Raw genomic sequence first — 23,882 nt, forward strand, 5'->3', positions numbered from 1 at the left:
TTGTTTCCGTTTGTGACCTAGACTCTTTTCAGTCGTCGGACATGCATACTTCCTAGTTGACTAAGTTTCTAATGTGATAGTTGGTCAGATTGACTTACATCAAAGATTCCGATTTCCAAAATTTCAGTTCGTCCTTCGTTCTTATTTCAATAAGGTCATATTCAATGGTCTGATTGATTATATTTGACATCGTTAAGTCGATTTGGTCCATTTTGATCGTTGGAGCAATGTCCTTCCATGTTGACTAGATTTCAAATGTGATAGTTTGTAAGATCGAATTACACTGAAGATTCCGATTTCCAAAATCCCAGTTCCTACTTAGTTCTTATTCTAATAAGGTCATACTCAATGGTCTGATTAATTATATTTGATATCGTTAATCGATTTGGTCCGTTTGATCGTCGGGTCAATGTCCTTCCATGTTGACTAGATTTCAAATGTGATAGTTTGTCAGATCGACTTACACCGAAGATAAAACTTTAATAGTTCATTATTATTTTAAAAATATCTCCAAAAGAAATTTATTTATTTTGAAAACTCATGACTATTTCAAAATATCAACATTAATAAATGTTTTTTATTAAATATTTTTAAGACAAAATTTTTATTTGTAAATTCTTTAACTATTATCCTAAAGACATCGATTAACAAGAACCTACAATTTTTTATAGAGACCAACTATTCAACTAAGTCAATTGATTTAATTTAGTTCAATACCCTTGCTATGATAATGACATGTCCAATTTTTAAAACATAAGGGCTATGACTTTACTTTAGTGGGTACGGTTAGACAAGTGATTTTATTTTGAATTTTTATGTACCATAAATTTTTCAAAATTGTCCTCAGTCGTACTCTTATTGTCACTGTTATGATAGACTTTATGGTCAATTTCCTATTAAATAATAAGAAAAACAATATATTATGACATAAATAATAAGAAAAACAATATATTATTTACATATAAAAGAATTTTTATTAGTAAAAACATTAAATTATTGGATTTTTCTTTGATATCTTTAAAAGTTTAATAATATTATCAACAAAAAAAATTATCAATATAATTGTTTTTTTATATAATTTCCGGTAGTATAGTAGAAAAATTGATTTTCTTGGTCGGTGGAATTTTCTACATTTGTATCTTATAAAAAGGAGTACTATTGAAATTTCTAAAGCATGAAATTAATGATAATTATTTGTTCATTCAATATAATTTAAAACCCGTTAAATAAAATCAGAACGCCTAACTTTCTAAAACATAGTGGTTAGTTGGTTGGTTAAGGCAATCATTTTCAAATGGTTGGTCACAGGTTCGATTCCTATAATGTTGTAAGATGTTTTTTTTTAATTTTTTTTAATACTTCATCTTCTACCTCCAGACGGGTCATGACGACCCGGTTAAAACCCATGCGACCCAAAACCAAAAAAATATAACTTGAAGTCATTTTATCATCAAAAACACATTTTCAACACATATTCATGAACAAAAGTAACATTTTTTGCGATTTCAAGCAATGTTTTGTAACTTTAAGCACTCTAATTGAAATAAATAAATTTAATTTCAATAAAAAATACCCAAAATTGTTGTTGACGTTTTTGAATCTATGGTAGGTTTATTGTGATGGATCTATAGCTTCATCTGCATTTTTACTTTATTGTTTCTATGCAAATGTAATTACTTATTATGTTTTTTTTTTTTAATTTTGTAATTTCTTTTTCTTCTTTTTTTTTCCAATTTTTTTCACATGAAGATGATGAAGACGATGAATGTATGATGAAGATGTTGAAGAGTGACATAGTGATTTGATAAAAATCTGAAAGAAATAAAATATGGATAAATAAAGAAAGAGAAAGAAATATGAGAGAGATGAATGAGTGATAAAGAGGAAAGAGAATTGGAAAAATAAGTAAAATCATGTGCAGAGGGTTTACCACAATAACATAGAGACCAAACAAATCTAACTGTTAAGATCTTGAAATAAACTTGTCTATGGTGGAACATATGAAGCAAGTGATCCATATTAGAGTTTGTCCCAACATCTGACATGTCATGGCTTGAAATCTGATTGGCTGAATTAAACGACTTTACCAAAAAAGTCAATTCCCCGACTTCTTCGTAGAAGCTCCCTTAAAATAAGGCTTAATAGTAGTTTTCGCCTCTTAACTGTTACGAAGTTGCGATTTTGCCCTCCCTACAAAACCGTTTTAAGTTTTGCAACTGTAGCAGTTTTGACCTCCAAGATTAAAAAAAATAACATGTGGCACCTCACTTAGGGTGTCACGTCAGCGTGGACCGAGTCTAAATTGACCTTGGGGGAGAAAATTGTCACAGGTGCAAAACTTAGGGGGCGGTTTTGTATTTTTTTTTTTTAGAGGACCAAAATTACAACTTTGGAAAAGTTAGGGGGCTAAAACTACTATTAAACTTTAAAATAAAAGTAAGTTTGAGGTAAAATAATTTAGAGATTATTTCTTTTAGAGATTTTATTAAAAATTAGAATCTATTTTATATTTATTTATTGTAATAAAAATCACTTTTTTTTAAAAAATTATTTAGTTTGATTGGATACAAACAAATAGACTCTAGATTAACGAATCATTCAATTGTATACCAAGTTTTCAAAAAAATATACTCTCTTCGTTCCGAATTATAAGATCATTTAGAAAAAATAATGTTTGTTTTTAAACATCAGACTATCTACAATTTTTTAAATACATTCATTACTCTTGTTCCCAACTACACCCCTTATTAATTCTATAAATTATCTTGAATATTGAATGTATTTAAACATAAAGAGCAATTTAGTTTCCTTAAAAAAAAAACAATTTAATATTAGTTACACACTTTTTGAAAAAAATTATTATTCCAACTTTTTTAATACTCATATTTTTGTGGAATACTCGTATATTAAGCCATGGAAGGAGTAATATTATTTGTGTATTTTACTGTCTTTGTTGTTATTGGTTAGCTAAATTAGTAATGAGTTAACTCACGTGCAAGTATAAGGGTTGAATTTTTGTTCTCAACGTGAAAATTTCTTTAGCGTTTCTTCTAATCTTTATTATAAAAAAAATTGACTTTTTAGATTTATTGTGTAAATGATGTATCTAATTTATATTTACAACGAGATATATTAATTATTCAATGAATCTAAAAAGTTAATAGTTTCTTATATTCTAACCTTGATGAACCCCATGGAGTCCATTTCATCTGAACTTGTTTTTTAAAAGATAAAATAAAAAAATAAGGATAAGTTTTTATTGTCTTGTTTTTGGTTGGTTGACTGAGAAGCTTCCTTGCTCTTTCCTATCTCGGATTTCTACTAGTATATCGTATTCCCTCCGTCTCGCAATATTAATCGTTTAAGGTTTGTGCGCGCTTATTAAGGAAATGATTAATTATGTTGATTTAAATGGTAAAATTAGTAGCATTTACTAAAACACTCTTATTAATTGCAGTTAACGGAGTAGTTAGTTGGATGTAATTCAATAAATAAAGATATAATAGTGGAACAAAATAATAAATGTTCAATAAATAAAGATATAATAGTGGAACAAAATAATAAATGTTGCATTGGTACCGTAAAACAACAATTATTTTGAGAAAAAGATAAAATGCTAAAGCGACAATAATTGTGAGACGGAGTGAGTATTTATTATTTATGGGTCCCGCTAACCGGTGTTCCCGAGGCACAGTTAAGCATACCATAAAATAGAATTATTACCATAAAAAAAAAACTGTTTTTAACTTTATTACAAATTAATTACGCAATTTTAATACATTAACTAGTATATAACTTCCTTTTTCATATCTTTAACCAATGTCTAGAGTTACCATTTTCCATTATTTTTTTTTTCTTTTTCTTTCCATATCATGAATCCAGCTTGTCAACCCTCTCTTACATGTTCCTTGATCTTTTCCAAGAACACATAAAAGGATCTCCAAGTTACCTTGCTTTCTTAATTCAACTTTCACCAAAACAGCTCTCCTCTGGAATAAAAAAAAAAAATGTTTGCAACAGGTGGTGCCTTTCTCTCCGCTCCTATTTTAACCATGATGGACAAACTAACCTCAACAGAGTTTCAAGATTACGTCAACAACATGAAGCTGAATCACTCTCTCTTGAAGCAGTTGCAAACAACACTTCTCACTCTTGAAGCGGTGCTAGTTGATGCAGAGAGGAAGCAGATCCATGATCCGGCTGTCCGAGAATGGCTTAATGATTTAAAAGATGCAATCTATGATACAGAGGATTTGCTGAACCAAATTAGTTACGATTCCATACAATCCAAGGTCACAAATCAGGTGCTGAACTTCCTTTCATCTCTTTTTTCTAACACCAATGGAGAAGTGAATTCCCAAATAAAGATATCTTGTGAAAGACTGCAGCTCTTTGCCCAACAGAAAGATATCCTTGGCTTGCAAACGGTAAGTTGGAAGGTTTTGACTGGACCTCCTACAACATTACTAGTAAATGAATATGTCACGGTTGGTAGGAAGGATGATAAAGAGGAACTAGTTAATATGTTGATATCAGATACAGACAATAATAATATAGGTGTAGTCGCAATTACAGGCATGGGAGGTATCGGTAAAACGACCCTCGCTCGACTTATATACAACCAGGAAGAAGTTAAAAATCATTTTGATGTACAAGTCTGGGTTTGTGTGTCTGAAGATTTTGATATGTTGAGAGTAACCAAATCTCTCCTTGAAGTTGTCACTTCAAGAGAATGGAATACCAATAACCTTGATCTTCTTCGAGTTGAATTGAAGAAAAATTTGAACAACAAAAGATTTTTGATTGTATTGGATGATGTTTGGAATGAAAACGGTTGTGATTGGGATGAGCTGATATGTCCTTTTTTTGGAAAATCGGGAAGCAAGGTAATCATTACAACACGTGAACAGAGAGTTGCAGAGGCTGTACGTGCATTTCACATTCATAAATTAGCACATCTATCGGACGAAGACTCTTGGCATTTACTCTCAAAGTGTGCATTTAGAAGTGAGAATTTTCATGGTGATGAATATCCAACCCTTGAAGAAATTGGTCGGAGGATTGCAATGAAGTGCGGTGGACTTCCACTGGCTGCTAGAGCACTTGGAGGACTTCTACGTGATACCGTAGATGCAGAGAAGTGGAATGCAATTCTGAATAGTGACATATGGAACTTATCAAATGATAAAGTCATGCCTGCATTGCATTTGAGTTATCAAGATCTTCCTTGTCACTTGAAAAGATGTTTCGCCTATTGTTCAATTTTTCCAAAGGATTATCAACTTGATAGGAAGCAATTGGTTTTGTTGTGGATGGCAGAAGGATTCATTGAGCATTATCTAGGTCCAAAAGAAGCAGAGGAAATAGGTAACGAGTTCTTTGCTGAATTGATATCTAGATCCTTAATTCAACAAGCATATGATGATACTGATGGAGAAAAATTTGTCATGCATGACCGTATCAGTGACTTAGCGGCATTCGTATCAGGAACAAGTTGTTGTTGCCTTAAATATGGAGGTAAAATCTCTAGAAATGTTCGTTATTTATCATATAACCGTGAAAAGCATGACATTTCTAGCAAGTGTGAGATTTTCCACGATTTCAAAGTCTTGCGAAGCTTCCTGCCGATTGGCCCCTTGTGGGGACAAAATTGCTTACCTAGACAGGTGGTTGTTGATTTATTACCCACTCTCATTAGACTGCGTGTGTTATCGCTATCAAAGTATAGAAATGTCACCAAGCTACCGGATTCACTTGACACTTTGACGCAATTGAGGTATCTAGATCTTTCCAACACAAGAATCAAAAGTTTGCCTAGCACAATATGTAACCTATACAATTTGCAAACCTTGATTTTATCATATTGTTATCGTCTCACTGATTTGCCAACACATATTGGAATGTTGATCAATTTACGTCACCTTGATATTAGTGGGACAAATATAAAAGAGTTGCCAATGCAAATTGTCGAACTAGAAGAACTTCGAACTCTAACTGTTTTTATAGTGGGTAAGGGTCAAATCGGGTTAAGTATCAAAGAGCTCAGGAAATATCCACGTCTACAGGGAAAACTTACCATCTTGAACCTGCATAATGTCACTGATTCCATGGAGGCATTTTCTGCCAACTTAAAAAGCAAAGAGCAAATTGAGGAGTTAGTATTACAATGGGGAGAACAAACTGAAGACCATCGAACTGAGAAAACTGTGCTTGATATGTTGCGACCATCAATAAACTTGAAGAAACTGAGTATTGGCTACTATGGCGGAAAAAGCTTTCCAAGTTGGTTGGGAGATTCTTCATTCTTTAACATGGTGTACCTTAGCATCAGTAATTGTGAATATTGCCTTACACTTCCATCACTAGGGCATCTATCTTCTCTCAAGGACCTAAGGTTAGATGGTATGAGGATGTTGAAGACTATTGGCCCAGAGTTCTATGGCATGGTAGGAGAAGGTTCCAATTCTTCATTCGAACCGTTTCCTTCCCTACAAAATCTGCAATTTAGGAACATGTCAAGTTGGAAGGAATGGCTTCCCTTTGAAGGAGGCAAACTTCCTTTTCCTTGTCTCCAAACTCTGAGGTTACAGAAGTGTTCTGAACTGAGAGGACATTTGCCCAACCATCTTCCTTCCATACAACAAATTATAATAATTGATTGTGGCCGTCTCCTAGAAACTCCGTCCACTCTGCATTGGCTCTCAACAATAGAAAATAAAAATATTGTTTACCTAAAATGATTCTGCTCCCTTTCAGGTACCCTTTGCTTTAATATTACTAGCCAAGAAGAATTGCTTGATTTTACATGTTTGTGTATATGATCTTGGAGATACAATAATACTGTTAACTCAATTATTTATTAGGTTTATAATGTTTATAGGGTTATTCAGAACTGTTCTTAAAAGACTCTGTCATTACTTTTTTTAGTTGAATAAAGACTGTCATTACTTGAGATTGAAATGTTTATAATGTTTATGAGGTTTAAGACTTGATACTGTGGTGTTTATATCTACTACCAAAGAAAATAACACAGAAGATCTTTATGACATTCTCGCACAACCAAGAATAAAAAAGTTTATTATATGATTGATCCTAATTGAGATTGGATTTTTCTCTAATATTGGTTAAAAATGTACGTTGCTAGCCATTCTTGACTTTCATTATTTTGTTGTTAATAGGGATGTCTGTGGCAAGGCCTGCCTAGTGAATACCCAAATTTGATTGAGCTAGTAATTTTTCTGCCGGAAGCAGCAGATTGCTGAAGCTGATTGACAGAGAAGGAGAAGCTATATAGAAAGAGCATTCTGTTTTAGACTGGGAAAACTGGAAGAAGTAAATTGTCTTTACTGTTTTATAGGTTTGAAGCAATTGAAAAATTTAACTCTAGCAGTAAAGAAACATCATTGTTTTATGTATCCCTTTTCTTTTGAGTTTCTAAAGCTTCATGTGAAACACTCTTGTATTGTGAGATAGATTGAAAATAAGTATATAATTGACCGAAAACAATCGGTTACTAGACTTAAATTAATCTTCAAACTATGTCTGCAGAAAGATTGAGACTCCAAAAGTTTAATTGTGAAAACTTTGATTGAGCTTAAGGAATGACCTTATTTTAACATATGCTTACCTTTCTGAGAACATGACCCTTGAAATAAAATCTCCCTTTTTATGCACTATACAGCCTGAGAATGTTCATCATGCAATATTTTCATTTTGTAAAGATAAACAAAATATGTTAAAAGGTTTTAATTCAATGCAACACTAGTTTTTCTTGTACATACCTTTGCAATTAACACGACGTGCCTGCAAGTATTGACATAAGATTTGAATCCAGATACAAGTAGCCGAGTATGAAAATTGAAGAAAAATGAAGAGAAATGAACCTAAAATATTAATAGTCCAACTAGCCAAATAATTTAGAAAACAATAGAAATCAGAAAGCAAGCAAGATCTGCATGATCATCATACAACCATATAATAACGTGATTGATGGCAACATGAAAACATCCACATCTTTTACAAAAAGAATCAATAATATTACATTACATCTGAACGAAACAAGGGGTACAACACAATCTATCTTCTGATTACAACCTTAGTTCATTATTATCTCTGATCTTGCATGAATAAAAATGAGTTTACTTCTTTGCTCTGTCTCCTCTACCCTTTGATTTTGGATCAAAATGATGAGATTTCAACTTCTTTTTGCGAACTATTTGGGTAACTTCAACTCCCTCTCTGAAGGGCATACCCATGAGAGCCAATAATTTTTGTCCTTCTTGATCAGTTTTAGCAGTTGTTGAGATGCAGATATCCATTCCTCTAGGTGTACCAATACCAGATTTCAGCTCTGGGAACACAGTTTGGTCCTTAATACCAATGTTGTAATTTCCATTCCCGTCAAAGCTGCTGATATTCACACCTTGAAAATCTCTTGTCCTAGGAAGTCCTAAGTTGATAACACGGTCTAGGAATGAGTACATTATCTGTCAAAATATCAACCAATAGGTATTAGATTTTGGGTTCAGCTATATAAAAACAAAGAAAGTTGCAAAGCATGTATAATATATTTGTATGGTTTTAAAATACAGGCCGTGACCGCGGGTGTGGACGCAAGATCAAGGTTTTTCATGTGATGTCTCCACAACCATGTTTGACCTCAATTTTCTACAGTCTCAAAGATCACAAAGAAACCACAGCCGCTAACAGATATTTAAAATCTTGTGTTAGAATATGAGCCTAAAGTAATGCAAAATACTATAATTTGAAGAAGTTCAAAATGAAACCAGATTCACATACATTGCCATGTATAATCTTTTTTTTTTTGGCAACATGGAAACTCTATCAATGTCTCATTCAGTAAATTCCTGGTATGCACTCTTTTTAAACACAAATTGTTGAAAAACACATACACAGAAGAAAAAAATCCAAACTAACTAAACTTTTGACTTCTGAAGTACCGTTCTCATGATAAAAGAGAATAATTTTACACGCTTTGTTTTGGTATGTGGAAAATAATGCTTCGTATGTAAACATATTCTATTACAAAAATAATATTTGATTACTGGAATGCATATATTATGTCAACAAAGAATATTCCCAACTCCAAAAACTTTACATGTGATCCAAAGATGCATTATACTAGACAAGTTAACAAACAGTAGCCACATGTCTCGGAGTGGTGTCCTTGAAGCACCTCAGCGCTTATCAGAGTTCATTACACCAATGCATCTAACTATACCAGCAAATTAACTAGAATCTAACAATATCATTATTCATGATACCGACATTGTTCTAAATACAAAATAGCATCAAAAATGGGAAAATGTCAAGCAATTAAACTAAATAATGATCTCATGTTTACAAAATATATTCACTAGGCAAGGCAATATCAATTGAATACGAAGTACTCACTTTTCCTCTGAGTGTCACAGCAATCCCAAGTGGTTGACCTTCCCTGATCTTGAAGGTGGCAACGGAATTCCTCGCCCGAGTCTTAACAGGTCTCTGCCCAGTGATCAGTGCTAGATCAAGTATTGCTGCATCCAAACCTTTTGCATTTTGTGCAGCTTCTCCAATACCACAGTTTACCACAATCTTCTTAACTTTAGGCACCTGAAAAGAGGGAAAAACAATATTCAGCATTGCAAAATTTGATAGATAAAATAATCTTAGAGTAAATACTCAAGTTGGTACTCGAAATTAAAGGGTTCTACTAATGTTCTATCAATTTAGTCTTCATATTATTAATATTCTTAAATGATCTTTAGAATTGCAATATGTTGAACAAATCCATCCCTCTCTATAGACATGTTATCAAACGTATCTCTGACCTTATTCACTTAATTTCAAATTCATCCCCGATTTATCAACTTAATGTCATTCTAGTCCCTACAAATACCAACGGAGAGAAAAAATTGATTAAACTTTGCATTTTCAAAAATTCATTTTGGAATATCTATAATATGAGGGACTTAATTGATACAGTTAAAATTGATTCTAGAGGTGTAGAATCAATTCTGACATGTTTTGCTTTCGCCTGCCAAATTGATTCTACTTAAAGAGAGGATTCGTGGCTTTTAATTCTAGAATTGATTACACACAGACTTATATAGTTCAACTCACTTACACGAATCTATCCAAACACAAATCACTTTACCTTCAACCCATTTTAGTCAAAATCAATCACTCAAAACCAAGTCTTGTCAACACAGAACCAAACATACACTTAATGCCAATCAACGGAGGGACACATTTGATTAAAATTTGCATTTTCAAATATCATTTTGGAATATCCATAATAATGTGAGGGACTAAATTGATACATGCAGTTATAATTTCATTCTAAATCCAAATATCTAAAAAAAACCATCACACCAAAACCAAAAAAGACTCAAACTTTAACCCACAAACCCAACAAAAACACAAAATCAAACAATTTAAACAAATACCCATTACAAAAAAAAAAAAAAAAGGTCCAAATTTCAGAAAAACCAACCTGATGAATATTAGTGTAAGAGAATTCTTCCATAAGCAAAGGAACAATTTTGTCATTGTAAGTTGTTTTGAGTCTATAAACAGTCTCTGCTTCAGATTTCTCAACCAAAACAGCACCAGAAGCATCAGCTTTCACAGACACCACTCTGTTGTTTCCATGACATAACAACGAAGAGGAAGAAAATTGAGTTGGTAAAGCTCGAAATTGAGAGAGAAAGGAAGAGGCAGAAGAGTGTAGAAGAGAAGGGGTTGTAGCCATTGTTGTGGATTGAGCAATGCTCGCTACGAGAGGGATATGGATAGCGTTGGTTGGTTAAAGTACTGTGTTACAAAGTGCCCTTGTGTTTGAGGGTAAATTTTTTGGCAAAGTGAGTGGGACAAGAATGGATAAGGGGTTGAAAATAAAACTGTAAATGCTCAAAAGGAAGAAAGAAAAAAAAATTGCTTGGAATTTGGAACCAACAAAAACCTTAGAAATCAAAACTATAAAAAATGTATTTTTATAGATAAATGATAGCATATATTTTCAATAAAGTAACTTATTTCAGGACAGAGGTAATATTTTAAGATAGTACATCTCTTTGTGATGAGATAGAAAGGATGATGAACTCCTTTCATTAGGGATTTAGAAAGAATGGGTGGTGTGACATTAATTGGTTGTGATGGGATAAGCTCACTCTTCACAAAAGTTTAGGAGGTCTAGGCTTCCAGAACGTATAAGCTTTTAACTTTTCTATTTTTGGTAAGCAAAGTTAAAAACTCTTATCCGAGTCAACCTCTTTACCATCAAGGATCTTGGAAGCTAAATATTTTTCGAGAAGGGATTTTTTGGATGCCAACCTAGGTCATAATCCAAGTTATACAAGGAGCAATATATGGAGTACAAAACCTTTACTTACCTTGGGCCATAGATGGACGATTAGTGATGATTCTCAAATTAATGTGTGGAGTATGCCTTGGATTCACAACCTTCCTACTCGCAAATCGATTAGCTTGCAATTAGTGCACCATGAGGATGTTACCGTTAATTATTTGTTGAATCCGGGTGAAATTCTTCGGACATTCCTTTGGTACAGTCAATGTTCAACCCTTCAGATGTTGCATCAATCCTTTCCATGTCTTCCTTCACTTGTGAATATGTTGTCAAGCTCATATGGAAGGCTACTACTGATGGTTCATACACACGTTAAACCCGCTTATCGCATATTTTTCGAACTTATCACCGCTACCTTTACTACTACAGGTGAAAATTGTTGGAACTCTATATGGAAAGTGTAAATTCCACCGCGTGTCTGTGCCTTTCTATGGTGTTCAACACAACATTGCTTGCCCACTCGAGCAAACCTCATTTTCCGTGGAATTCCTTGTGAAGACTCATGTGTATCATGCGATCAATTGACAGAAAGTCAAATGCACATTTTCTTTGTTTGTCTAAAAGCGATCAGTTGTTAGGAGTTTATCGATGTCCACCACATCATCCAAGATTTACTCCTTAATTTCAACAACTTTGCATTTATGTTATTTGATTTAATTGAGAGGTTGTCTCCACATCAGAAAGCTCATGTTGTAATTACCCTTTGGAGCTTGTGGAAAGGTCGTAATGTTTAGCTTTAGGAATCCATGGATAACTCTCTCTTTATATATAAACACTAGTGCAAAGGGCACACTAAATGAATGGAGTTGTATGCAAAAAACAAAGGCACCGATACACAATACAAATTATGAGTTTAGGGTTGAAAATTCAAAGTTGAGGAAATTACTGAATCGTGACTAAGTGACTTAGTGGTAGAACCCACTATCTATTTTATGTGTCTATCTCTCTCCAAATTGTGTATTCCAATATAGTAACAAAATTATCAATGATCGACAAACATATATGAATAATTCCTTAAAAAAAACATGAATGAATAAAATGAGTTATAATCATCTTTCATTTCACATATAATTAGTTGTCCTATTATATATCTGAATTGTCATGTAGTTTTTATTTTATTTTTAGAGAGAATAGTTTTATATAGTTCTAAATAGTGAGTACTTATAATGACTTTTAAAATAATGGTAAGGAATTTGAAGAAATAAGCAAACTTTAACTAGTCGGTTCTAATTTTTTAAGAGACAAACTCCGACTTCTTTGTAAGTTTTATTTCTCCATCACTCAAGAGAGGGAGGTGGTTTTGGGTTATTTTTTGGCCTAAAAATCACCCTTATGAATCTTTTTTTCTTCCTTATCTTAATCTAAATAAGTGGTTTTTACATAGATTTCATTTTTTCTTTTTGTGTTTTTCTCGTGATTTCGTTGTCTCAATGCGGCGTTGTGTTGTTTGTCGTCTTGTGCGGTATTGCTTGATTTTTTGTCTTTGTGGTGTTCGATTGATTCTTAGTGAAAGATCGACATCAATCAGTTACAAATTCAATATGATTTGGATGTCAACATTAGTGATATAGAGACATGAGTATTTCATATTTTATCATATTATTTGTAGGTATTTTTTCATTGTACGTAATCAACTTGAATGTTGTGAGTTTGTTCATAGATTTATCATTTACGTTTTTAACGATGTGAAATATGTAGTTGCATTTGACGTACTTTGTTAATTTGAATGAATACATATCATTTTGTTATAAAAAAGTGACTTTCGCAATGTCACACCATGCTTATGCACTCAAGCATATTTTCCTCAATTTAGCAACTTTTATAAAACTCAATTCTTTTATTTTTTTTTCCTCAACTTTGAATTTGATGATACAGTAATTTATTTAAGTTATTTCAACCATTACTTTGGTATCCACACTACTACATCACGATTCCTCCGATGAAGAAAGAGAAAAAAATAAAAAAATGTTCATCATTCTATGAAACACGTAAATACCTCAATTGGAGATGCTTTAAGTGATTAATTCTGAGTAAAAAAGAGAATAACGATTAATTTTTATATATCCAATATAAAGAGAATATCAAATAGTTTTTCTCCTAAAAAAAATATTTAAATAAATTTATTAATCTAACGCCTACACAAATATGACCACTATATTAATAAGAAAAATCAAAAGAGTTGAAAGTATTATCCGAATTAAATGATGATAATTAAATCATTAAAGATACATACACGAAATAAAATATAATCGAACATTATAACGTGTATGTAAATAGAAGATGTTTCAATTCAAAATAAAGACGATCTTATATTCAAAAGAATTTTATATATAAAGATATCAATTGCGTTTGAACTCAAAACCTAATAAGAAAAACTTAAAATTTATTTTTTAAAAAGAAACTTAAAATGTAGTAATTGTTATCTTCTTACTGTTAGATCAAAATTAAGAATTAAGATTTAGATAAATACGAATTTTTAATCTAATCTAACTTACAAATTATTTAAAACCATAGGTTACATTGCTACTTGCTCTAGATAATAATAAGTCCATAATAGCAACAATCTCTCTCTACTTTCTCTCTCTTCAAATCCCTTCTCGCTCACTCCCTCGTCCTCAATCCCGATCCATCTCTGCAAAATCACCCCCAAATTCTCGATTTCACGCTTTTCCCTTCATTGATTCTCTCTTTAACCTTCGATCCGCATCGTTAATCTTTACAATTTCAAAACCCTAGTTTTCTTTCCTTTTTCAATTTTGTATTTTTATCGCACAAACCCTCAATATTTGTCATCCCTTAGATTTTTCTCGGACCTAAATTTCATGGGTATTCCACAAGTTTTTGAATTGAATCTCTATTTCCTTTGAATCTGTGTTCTAGGACGGTTTTGTGTATATACCAATCTTTACGTTTCATTCGGGAATTTCATTGAAGGAGAGAGTAGTTTTTTCAATTTTTTTGGTGGTGGTTATTGCTAGATTTTCGTAAAGGTTGAAGCTTTAGAGGGTTTTGGATGATGGGTCTTGTTGATTGAGCTGGATCAGTGACTGGGATTGGTTCTAGGTTTTGAAATTTTCATACAAGTGCTTTTAGAATTGAATTATGAATAAGCAGTGATTGTTGGACTTAGAGTTGAAGTTGGTCAAAATTTCAAAATTTGAGCATATGTTATGAATTATATGTTTGATGCTGACTAGGGCTCTTTAAGGATTGCAGTAACACTCGGCATTGTTCATCGATTTGATATATTTGACATTGGTTAACAACTTTGTTTAGCATCAAGTATTGTGTGGAGGGAACGCAATGGATTTTGAAAACGAAGATCAGAGCTTGTTGGATCAAGCAACTGATAGTGGATTGCAAAAGTAACCTTCTATCTTGTTTGATTAGCTTGTTGTATTTATTTTTTACAATGTTTTAATTTGAAATTTGATGCATGTTATAACACCTATTTGTTGGTGGTTGTTCAGGAAGTTGAAAATTTCATACACAAGAGAGTTTTTGCTATCGTTTAGTGGATTGGATATTTGCAAAGAGTTTCCAAGTGGGTTTGATCGGTCACTTTTAAGGTATAGTATGCTATATCGGTGGACCGCTGCATTTAATTTTTCCTTATTATATATATATATATATATATATATATATATATATATATATATATATATATATATATAGTCAATTTATGCTCTTTCACTTATGTGTTATGCCTTTTTTTGTATGGAAAACAGTGAATTTGAAGACGCTTCACTGGATAGACAGAGAAGTACCGGTGCTCTGTCAACACATAGTTTCAGACGTAATGAATACAGTTCATCCCCTCCAACCAGAGGGGATATGAATAACTTTTCGCGGGGAACCCATGGAAAATGGGATTCTCGCTCTTCTGGACGTTCAGATAGAGACGGTGATTCTCAATCAGAATGGGATTCAGGTGTTTACGTTTGACCGACAAAAATACTCGTTTTCTTTTTAATTTTTAAAATACAGTAGATCTAAATGCCTTTACAAATATTTGGATAAACATTGAATTCTTCTGTGCCTGTCTTTTTAATGGGTGTTCGGGTAGCAGTTTATTGCAAGTCAAGGTTTATGTTGATCTATTATTGTCAATGTCAATTTACAGATTCTGGAAAACGTTTTGGCAACCAGCCTCGTAGATCATTGCAAGGTCCTGAGCATGATGGACTTCTAGGTAGTGGTTCGTTTCCAAGACCACCTGGGTATGCGCCTGGGTCGTCTGCTCCTAAGTTTCGAGCTAATGACAATTACCAGCCAAATCGATCTAATGAGCCGTATCATCCTCCTCGCCCATATAAGGTTAGCTCAATTATCTGTAGTTATTATTTCTCAGACAGATATATGTTGGCCGAAGTGTATTATTTATTACCTCCAAAAATTCTCAAATCTCAATCATGTATGATTTTCATTTGATGTGGTGAAGCTATGCGCAGTAATTTTATTAACTTCAAGTCTGTTATAATCGTGGCTTTTGATTCTTTCTAGGCACCTCACTCGCGTAGAGAAACTAATGACTCTTTCAATGATGAAACTTTTGGTTCTTTGGAGTGTACAAACGAGGACAGGGCAGAAGAGGAAAGAAAGAGAAGAGGTACATGTTATTTCTTGAAGATATTGTCAATTTGTTTAAATGACATCTATGTATCTGATTATTTGAAATATATAGAAACTGTACAAATACAACTTAAGGAGATTCTTCCCATTTAAGACATTGACAAATTGAAGGGTTGATTTATGAGTGAGAGATAACATTTGGTTGTTTAAGACATTGGCAAAAGCATCATGAACAGAATGATGGCTCACTGCGCACCTCAATATATTTGGTGTTCTCACGAAAATCCTGATTAACAGCGATTTGGTTAGCCTTGCTATTGTATTGGGAGGTGTCAGATTGAATATCAAACTTAAAATTCTTAAAATTCTAGTAATATCAAACTCTGATTTTAAATAATAACTAAATGCTATTGAGTGCAAACAATCTTATGATTTGGGAACTTGTCCATCAACTTTGGATAACTGGTTTTGGTTAGGTCAGATCATGTCATAATGAGTAGAGTCTACAGAGATTTTAAATAGTAGCTGGATGCTGCTCAGTGCAACCAATTTTATTAGTAGGGAATTTGTCCATCAATTTTGAATTACTGGTTTGGTTAGGTCAGATCTGGTCATAATGAGTGAAGTCTAGAGAGATTTAAATAATAGCTGAATGCTCAGTGCAAAAATTAATCAAGCAAAGCTAGCGATCTTGAATTGAGAAATTACCCTGTCTGTAATCCAGGAAATAATGTGAACCCCGTTGTGCAACAGGAAAGCCACTGATATGATTCCACTTAAATAAACTCTAAAACTTTCCGTTGCCACGGTGAAGAAAACCAAAAGAATGCGCACATAAAAAAGTAATCCTTTGAGATAGAATGCTTTGATAAATATAAGTTCGAATGAGTTTTGTATTATAATTATAATTATTTGAAATATATAGAAACTTCACAGATACAATTTAGGGCATTCTTCCCATTTAAAGACGGCATCTGCTCTAGTCAAGTACATGAAAATAGAAATGGGTCCCTCAATAGAAAGAAAATATTTGTGCACACTAAGTGGAACACATTGTCTGCTGCAGTATACAGAACATAAAATCCAGAATATAAAAATACGCCACAATGTTTGACGGGCCTGGGCTGATTTGGCAGTAAGCCTCATATCCTACCAACAGATATTGCGGTATTTGTATGTTGTATTTGTTCTCATTATTTATTACCTTAATGTTCTTTCATAACAAAAATATTTATTACCTTAATTATTATCTGTTTAACTTTGTAATTAGGGCCATTTGTATAATCACGTCTAATATATTCAAATTCAATTAATGAATTTTTTTTTTGCCAGCCTCTTTCGAATTGATGAGGAAAGAGCAAACAGAAAAGCTTAAGTTGAATCCAGAAAAGAGTAAAGCGGATTTCGACCTTTCTTCACTTATTGACGATGATTCAAAAAGGCTAGTTACTCGAAGCAATGATTCAGTGGAGGAGTCTCCTTCGACTTTAGCAGCTATAAGCAATGATGAGAAATCTTCTTCCCTTCCACATGCTTCAGCAAGACCACTTGTACCCCCTGGTTTTGCAAGCTCAATGTTGGAAAGGAATACGGGTACCAAAATATCCGCAAACACTCATGCAGCAGAGGTAACTAGTTGACATACATTGTTTTTTCACCTTGTTTATGGCCTTTAAATGCTGTCATTTTTAGAATGTTAAGCTCAAATATCTATTGCCTGAAGTGTTAATTTGGCATGCATTTCTGTTTTACTTTCTTAGTCGTAATTGTCGATGTTGTCTTTTCCAAATGTTATGTACGTGGAGAGGGAAATTTTTATGTATGGTAGAAGGTTGGTGTTTGGCAATGGTATTGGAGAACTGAGTTCTGTGATGTTTTTGGGATGGGAATCATTGATGAAATTTTGTAGTGCGTGTTCTTAGAGCGTGGTTGTAGAATAATATTCTCTGTTGGAAGAGCAATCTTAATAGTATAAAATTCTATAGTTTGAAAGAAAAGGGTGGCTTGATTCAACAACACATTAGTTTTCTCAATGCTGAGAGTTTGATGTTGACAATTGAGTTATAGAGTCTGATAGAACAGCCTGTTTTGACTGTGAGGTTTTGTTTCAAATGTTGGGTTATATTATTGTTTAATAGCGACAAAAATTCTTAAAGGAATATTTAGGTAGCAACATCCCAATAAGAATGAAATGGATCAAGGGCCAATAAGAATGAAATGGATCAAGGAGATGGATTATGATAGTGCACTGTAACTTCACTGATTGTTACCAAACATTGTACGGGAGGACTCAACTAGATTATGATATAGCATTTGAAACTACCCTCTATTAAAATGTTCAGCATTCAAGTTCCAATATCAAATCTCGACATTTAAATTTTGTATGTTAAAAGTTTTCTATTTACGGTGTTAACCTTGATTGGATTATGATTTTGTCTTTACTTATTGGATGCCAAATCAACCTGGAAGATGTTGTAGGTTTTCGGCCATTATTTCTTGCTTTCATGCTGCTTTTCCCCCCATATCAACAGAGAGCTTAGATATTGAGGACCCAGTTTAAAATTAAATGAAATCCTAATAGTTTTTAAATAAGTTTCACTACATGCTATTATTCATGACTCTTTCATACTTGTTTGATTTCTATGGTGCTTATGCAGGCTGGGCAACTTGAGCCTGGAGGAGATACCAGAGGTAGCTATGTATTCAGTATAAATCCTGAAAATAAAGAAGGAAAATTACCAACCAAGCAAGTGGATAACAATCAACAAAATCTTCAAAAGGCAGATATAAATGTTTCAATCAACAATGAGAAAGAAGATATTTTAAATTTATCATATGCTGCGGATATCCCCAACATTAAAATTGGAATGAGTGATCAACTAAGAAAGAGGTCTGCTCTTTCAGAAGCCTTGGAAGCATCAGATGACAGTAAATTTATTCAACTTAATGCTGAAGTAAAAGGAAAGGAGGCTGTTGGAGCAGCTTTCAATCCTGAGAGTTCCGAGTCTATCCTATACAAGCTTTTTGGTAATGCTTCAACGCTAACCAGTGGCATATCAACTAGTATTGTTGAGGTAATTAAAGAAATTATTGCAATTCCTTGTACTTGTGATGCCAAGAAAGTGTTAACTGCAGTTTGGCAGATATCTTTCTGAAAATGGATACTTTACTTATTGGGCTAGATGTACTATGATTTGGACTAATGTTTTGTTTTAACTTTACTATGAGTTTGACTATTTATGCTCTTGTAGCAGCCCGATCCTAAAGCAGATGAGACATGGAGTCCACATGCCTTCCAATCTTCAAAGTTTGCTCATTGGTTTGCTGAAGAAGGTATGTGTGAATAAATGCTCAAGTGTTTCAACGTTTTTATGCATTACAAGTTGTACTTCGTAAGATGTTAACTTATCTTCTTCAATTCCCACTTACCTTAATGCAGAAAAGAAGCCGATGGATGACTTGACACCTAGGCCAAATGACTTGCTCTCGCTTATTGTTGGCGGTGAAAAGGGTGGGCTGCAGGTTTCCGGTGTAGAGACTACCCATCATGTTGCACCGAATTTTACTTATTGTAATCCTGAACCCGCTGGTGAGCATGTGGCAACAAATGTAACACATACAGCTATTGTCAACTCTGGGCTATCACACGAGAGCGATAAACCCGAGATTTTACCAGCAGTTCTTACATGTGAAGATCTTGAACAGTCAATTCTATCACAAGTTGGTGAAAATGGTTCATCATCTCAGCAGCGCTTGAAGGACAAAGACTTTGGTGCAAAGACTGGGAAGTCCACTTCAATTGATGGTCATGCATCCGAACACCTTCTTTCTTTGTTACAGAAAGGATCCTTACATAAAGATATGGAACTATCATCTGTTCTAGATTCTACTGACATGGTGCACAACACTGAAGGAGTAACTACTGGCAAATTTCTTGATAATCCAGAGGAAGCAAACGCCGATGCTTCTAATCCATCAAAAACACTGACGCTGGAAACACTTTTTGGATCAGCTTTTATGAAGGAGCTGCAATCAGTTGGAGCACCCCTTTCTGTTCAAAGAGGTTCAATTGGATCTTCAGGGGCAGATTTTTCAGAGTCTCAGTTGTTTCCTTTCCCTACCTCAGAAAATTCTCATCCTCCTCCTGCCGAGCTTTCACTAAACAGACATGGAAGTGGTGTCTTTCCATCAGAACAAACTCATCAACCCAAATCAAATAGATTTGAAGAGCAGTGGTTAGGTTATGGTGATTCTCATGGAGATGTTAATCCATCGATGCTTCACAGTGGAATTCCTAAGGCTAGTGGTTTCAATAGGTCTCATGATATTCGCCTCCCTGAAGAAGATAACTTGATTTCTGCCGGTGATCCTCTGCAGTCCTTTTTATCTGTTGGAAATTCGGCTAAGGCAGAATTGTCTCAAGAATCACCTGTTGAGATTACTAGAAAACTGGCAGCTCTGAATTCTGCATTTAGAGACGAACGACTTATGATGAGAAATCAAGAAGGTCAAGCATACCCTCGTGGTCCTTATGATATAAGGGAACCTGGTATTCCATATCAAAATCTTAACTCCCACCGACCTTCACAACTCCAACCTCATCAGCTGAATCACTTTGGTCCAATGTTGAATCAACTGGATTCACATTCTCCTCATATTAGTTCTTATATGAAGCATGCGACTTCTGAGGGCATGGTTCATCATGGCTCTCCAACCAACCGTCAATTTCCGGGAAATATGCTTCGTCCTCCTTTTCATCAACCAAGCAGTGTTGTAACTGGGTTTGATCCTCCTGCTCATCACCCTCTGTTACAACAGATGCACATGCAAGGGAACCTTCATCCACCTCATCTATTACGAGGTTTCCCAAGGGGTGCTACAATGCCCCCTCATCCCAGTAATCCGATGGCTGGTATTATGCAAGAACCAAACCCAATGCAAGGCTTCCCATTTGGTGGCCAGCAGCATCCTAGTTTAGGTGGCCCTGGAATGCAATTGCAAGGTAAAACATTATTTGATGTGCATTGCTAGTATGCTTGCCTTATATTATCATAGCTTCAGACAGATATTAATCATGGATTGTTTTTCAATAATTTAGTAGATTAATGTTATTGGGCATGATCTCAAATCCTTTTCTTTAGTCCATGGATTAATTTATATGTCAATTTTGTTGCAATTCAATTTTGGATATTTGATCCCTAAGTTCATAATTTTTCAATGGTTGTGGTTATTTATTTTTATTTATTTTTTCATAACAATGAATCTAGTGGCTGTATTTTATGCTTATTGGGTTTGATTGATCTTTTACTCTTCTAGTTCAATTCCTGATGCCCGTTTTTGGTTCTTTTATTAGCTCCTGCGGTTGCAGGTGGAAGGAATCATCCAGAAGCACTTCAGAGGCTTTTCGAGATGGAGCTTAGGTCAAACTCAAAGCCTATCCATCCTTCAGGTCACAACCAGGGGATTCATGGTCATGAGCTAGACTTGGGTTTTGGCTATAGATAGTGTATTTTCATTGTTGATGTGTATACTAGATTGTATTCACCAAATTACTGATCTATAACACTCCTGCATGAAAGTTGATGGGGTTGCTGTGTTGTTTTTCTTTGAAAAAAATTTTTAACTTTGTTGTAATTAGTGGATTCTCTTCAATTTGCATCTTACCGGTCTTTTTTGTCACAATCATGATGTTTCAAAGTTTGAGTTTTGGAACAAAGATAGATGCTGAGTTGAGGAGGAAAACAATTTTATGTTTGGGACATTACACAATTGAGGCCTACAGGAAAAAAACACAAGTAGGATCATCTGTTCTTAGTATTTGACTTTCAATGCCTATGATCAAACTTGCTTATATTGTGTCATGCCATATGTTTTTTCTTTTTTAAAAAATTGAACAAACTGCATTTTCATCTCCCTCTCTTGACCTTGACACTGCCTGCACTTGTCGTCGTCCAAACCAACTCACCGGACCACTTACTCTGACCACATCTTCCGTTTGACTATGAACACTGCAGTCAATTTCGAAGGAAATGATGGTTCTAGACAGTAGATTGTTTCCCTTTTTATGGCCGTAAAAACAAAGGGAGGTGTAGGTGTTGATGCCGCTTGGCAAATCGGAGTCTATGCCAGTGATTGTATCGAGTAGGAATGGAGACGGAAATGCTTACTTGTTTTGTTTCTTGTGGTTACATCTTTTAATAAAAAATAGACCCATGACATCATTTGGAACACAAAATTGATCAAATGGTTCATAGCCATCGAAGAGTCAGGGTGTTAAAGGGACCTTATAAAAAGAGACAACAAAATTATATTCAAATAATATATCAATCGTATGTAACCCTCATGTTTGATTCTTACTAGTAGTGTCAATTTCGGAGATTAGTCTGACTTCCATTTTTTTCAATTGTATTTAATTTACTTTTAAAATATTGGTCCGTTTGTTTGGGTTTTTTTTAACCAATAAATCACTTTTTATTTTTTATTTTTGTAGTGTTTGTTTTTAAAAAAAAAATCTATTTTGTTAAAAATATATCTTTCTGGCCTCAAAATGAAAAATAATTCTTAGGCCCGTTCGTTACAGATTAAAATAAAAGTAATTTTGACGTAAAATAATTTAAAGATTATATGAAAAATCAGAATCTATTTTGTGTTTGTTTACCATAATAAAAATCACTTTGTTTTTAAACAAATAATTTAGTTTGTTACAAATTACAATACAACTATATAAAAGAGATTTTTCGTTACAAAATTAGTTCAATATTTTGAACCATATTTTCTCTCTCCTCTAAAAAATATATATTTTTTGAAAAGCTGCTCTTAATAGCTTATTATTTAAAGTTGTTTTTATATTTTTTTTAGATTCTGATTTTTTTAAAAGCTATATCAAACAAATGCAATATTCTTAAAATTGATTATTTTTTTTAGAAAAAGTGATTTTTTCTTCTTCTTAAAAAAGCTGTAACAAACGAGCTCTTAGTAGTTTTTTCAAAATCAATTTTTCTCTAAAAACAAGGAATTCATGTGTAAGAGCTTCGTAATTTAAAAAAAAAATGATTTTTATGATAGTAAATAAACAAAAATAGTTTCAGATTTTTATATAAATCTTACAAAAAAAAATCCCTACATTTTGTTAACCCAAAATCTATTTTTATTTTAAGTTGAAACAAAGGCACCTTAGATAAAGCCTAGAAAATAATTTTGCAAAACTTGTTGACGCCAACCCTATGAGTAATATTTGATTGAGAACGATGTTTGTACAACTATTTTATAACATTTTTAGTGACAACTTTCTCTCTCATACTCACATTATATTTTTACTTCATCTCCCTCTATTTCTTTGTTTTTCGTGTCAATATACATTTTTCTTTGCAAAAATATGCAGACATGGCAACAAATCCAATACCTATGGGCAACCGTCCGAACCAAACTCAAATTGATGGGTTTTTATGCTTTGATTGAGTTTGGGCATGGGTTTTGGTTTACCCGATTTCAAAGCACGAGTATGGGACGGGTAATGGGCATATAAGTACCCACACCAAACTGATAACCAAACCTGTCCCGAATGTAAAAATCAATTTATTATTTCTTTTAGACAACACTCACTTCTCTCTCTCTCTTCTCCTTCCACATCTCACACCTCAGTCTCTCCCTTCTCCACCATAGCCATCGATTGTCATCATTTATTTGCTGGATAATGTGTTACAAAATTGAATATGAGGCTGAAAATTTCTTCTTTTTTATTAAAATAAATTATCCATTGCGGGGATGGGGGTGAGGCGGGGATACCTGAACCCGTCAGGGATGAGGATGAAATTCGACTTCTGATCCTCGTTGGGTATGGATAGGGTAACAAATAAGTATTTGGGAGTATGGTATGGGGAAGGTGAAACCCGTCCCCATCCCGCCCCATTGACATGCCTTAAACATGGCTGTTCATTAA

The 23,882-nt window shown here is 33.7% G+C and overlaps 3 protein-coding genes across 4 annotated transcripts; 2 read left to right on the forward strand and 1 right to left on the reverse strand.

Moving 5' to 3' along the window:
* Positions 1-3,877: 3,877 nt before the first annotated feature.
* On the forward strand, positions 3,878-7,673 carry LOC11406613 (putative disease resistance RPP13-like protein 1). Its single transcript, XM_003624011.4, has 2 exons — positions 3,878-6,756; positions 7,179-7,673. Exon 1 carries the CDS (start codon positions 4,008-4,010, stop codon positions 6,738-6,740), a length of 2,733 nt encoding a protein of 910 aa, XP_003624059.1. The 5' UTR covers positions 3,878-4,007; the 3' UTR covers positions 6,741-6,756; positions 7,179-7,673.
* A 231-nt stretch (positions 7,674-7,904) lies between these two features.
* On the reverse strand, positions 7,905-10,866 carry LOC11405167 (50S ribosomal protein L5, chloroplastic). The gene is made up of 3 exons (XM_003624012.4): positions 10,499-10,866; positions 9,415-9,615; positions 7,905-8,486 (listed from the first exon to the last, which is right to left on the reverse strand). Exons 1-3 carry the CDS (start codon positions 10,754-10,756, stop codon positions 8,139-8,141), a joined length of 807 nt encoding a protein of 268 aa, XP_003624060.1. The 5' UTR covers positions 10,757-10,866; the 3' UTR covers positions 7,905-8,138.
* Positions 10,867-13,896: 3,030 nt separating this feature from the next.
* Positions 13,897-21,760, forward strand: LOC11411203 (uncharacterized). Of its 2 annotated transcripts, none has more exons than XM_003624014.3 (10): positions 13,897-14,736; positions 14,842-14,940; positions 15,100-15,302; positions 15,495-15,688; positions 15,875-15,980; positions 17,276-17,571; positions 18,601-19,017; positions 19,195-19,276; positions 19,383-20,945; positions 21,297-21,760. In XM_003624014.3, exons 1-10 carry the CDS (start codon positions 14,675-14,677, stop codon positions 21,446-21,448), a joined length of 3,174 nt encoding a protein of 1,057 aa, XP_003624062.1. In that variant the 5' UTR covers positions 13,897-14,674; the 3' UTR covers positions 21,449-21,760. The 2 variants fall into 2 exon arrangements, with proteins under 2 accessions (XP_003624062.1, XP_024626337.1); XM_024770569.1 differs by having other exon boundaries at positions 19,198-19,276; positions 21,297-21,601.
* The last annotated feature ends 2,122 nt before the right edge of the window (positions 21,761-23,882 follow it).

This window comes from Medicago truncatula, chromosome 7, assembly GCF_003473485.1.
Source record: "Medicago truncatula cultivar Jemalong A17 chromosome 7, MtrunA17r5.0-ANR, whole genome shotgun sequence".
NCBI classification, from domain to species: Eukaryota; Viridiplantae; Streptophyta; class Magnoliopsida; order Fabales; family Fabaceae; genus Medicago; species Medicago truncatula.

Bases quoted from the DNA above. Each gene is read 5' to 3' on its own strand.
- LOC11411203 (XM_003624014.3), top strand. From the start codon at position 14,675: ATGGATTTTGAAAACGAAGATCAGAGCTTGTTGGATCAAGCAACTGAT. The intron at 15,981-17,275 runs GTACATGTTATT...TTTTTTTGCCAG, and splicing joins AGAGGAAAGAAAGAGAAGAG to CCTCTTTCGAATTGATGAGG. The intron at 17,572-18,600 runs GTAACTAGTTGA...GTGCTTATGCAG, and splicing joins CAAACACTCATGCAGCAGAG to GCTGGGCAACTTGAGCCTGG.
- LOC11405167 (XM_003624012.4), bottom strand. From the start codon at position 10,756: ATGGCTACAACCCCTTCTCTTCTACACTCTTCTGCCTCTTCCTTTCTC. The intron at 9,616-10,498 runs GTTGGTTTTTCT...CCCTCTTTTCAG, and splicing joins CTTACACTAATATTCATCAG to GTGCCTAAAGTTAAGAAGAT. The intron at 8,487-9,414 runs GTGAGTACTTCG...ATATTTTGACAG, and splicing joins CTGTGACACTCAGAGGAAAA to ATAATGTACTCATTCCTAGA.
- LOC11406613 (XM_003624011.4), top strand. From the start codon at position 4,008: ATGTTTGCAACAGGTGGTGCCTTTCTCTCCGCTCCTATTTTAACCATG.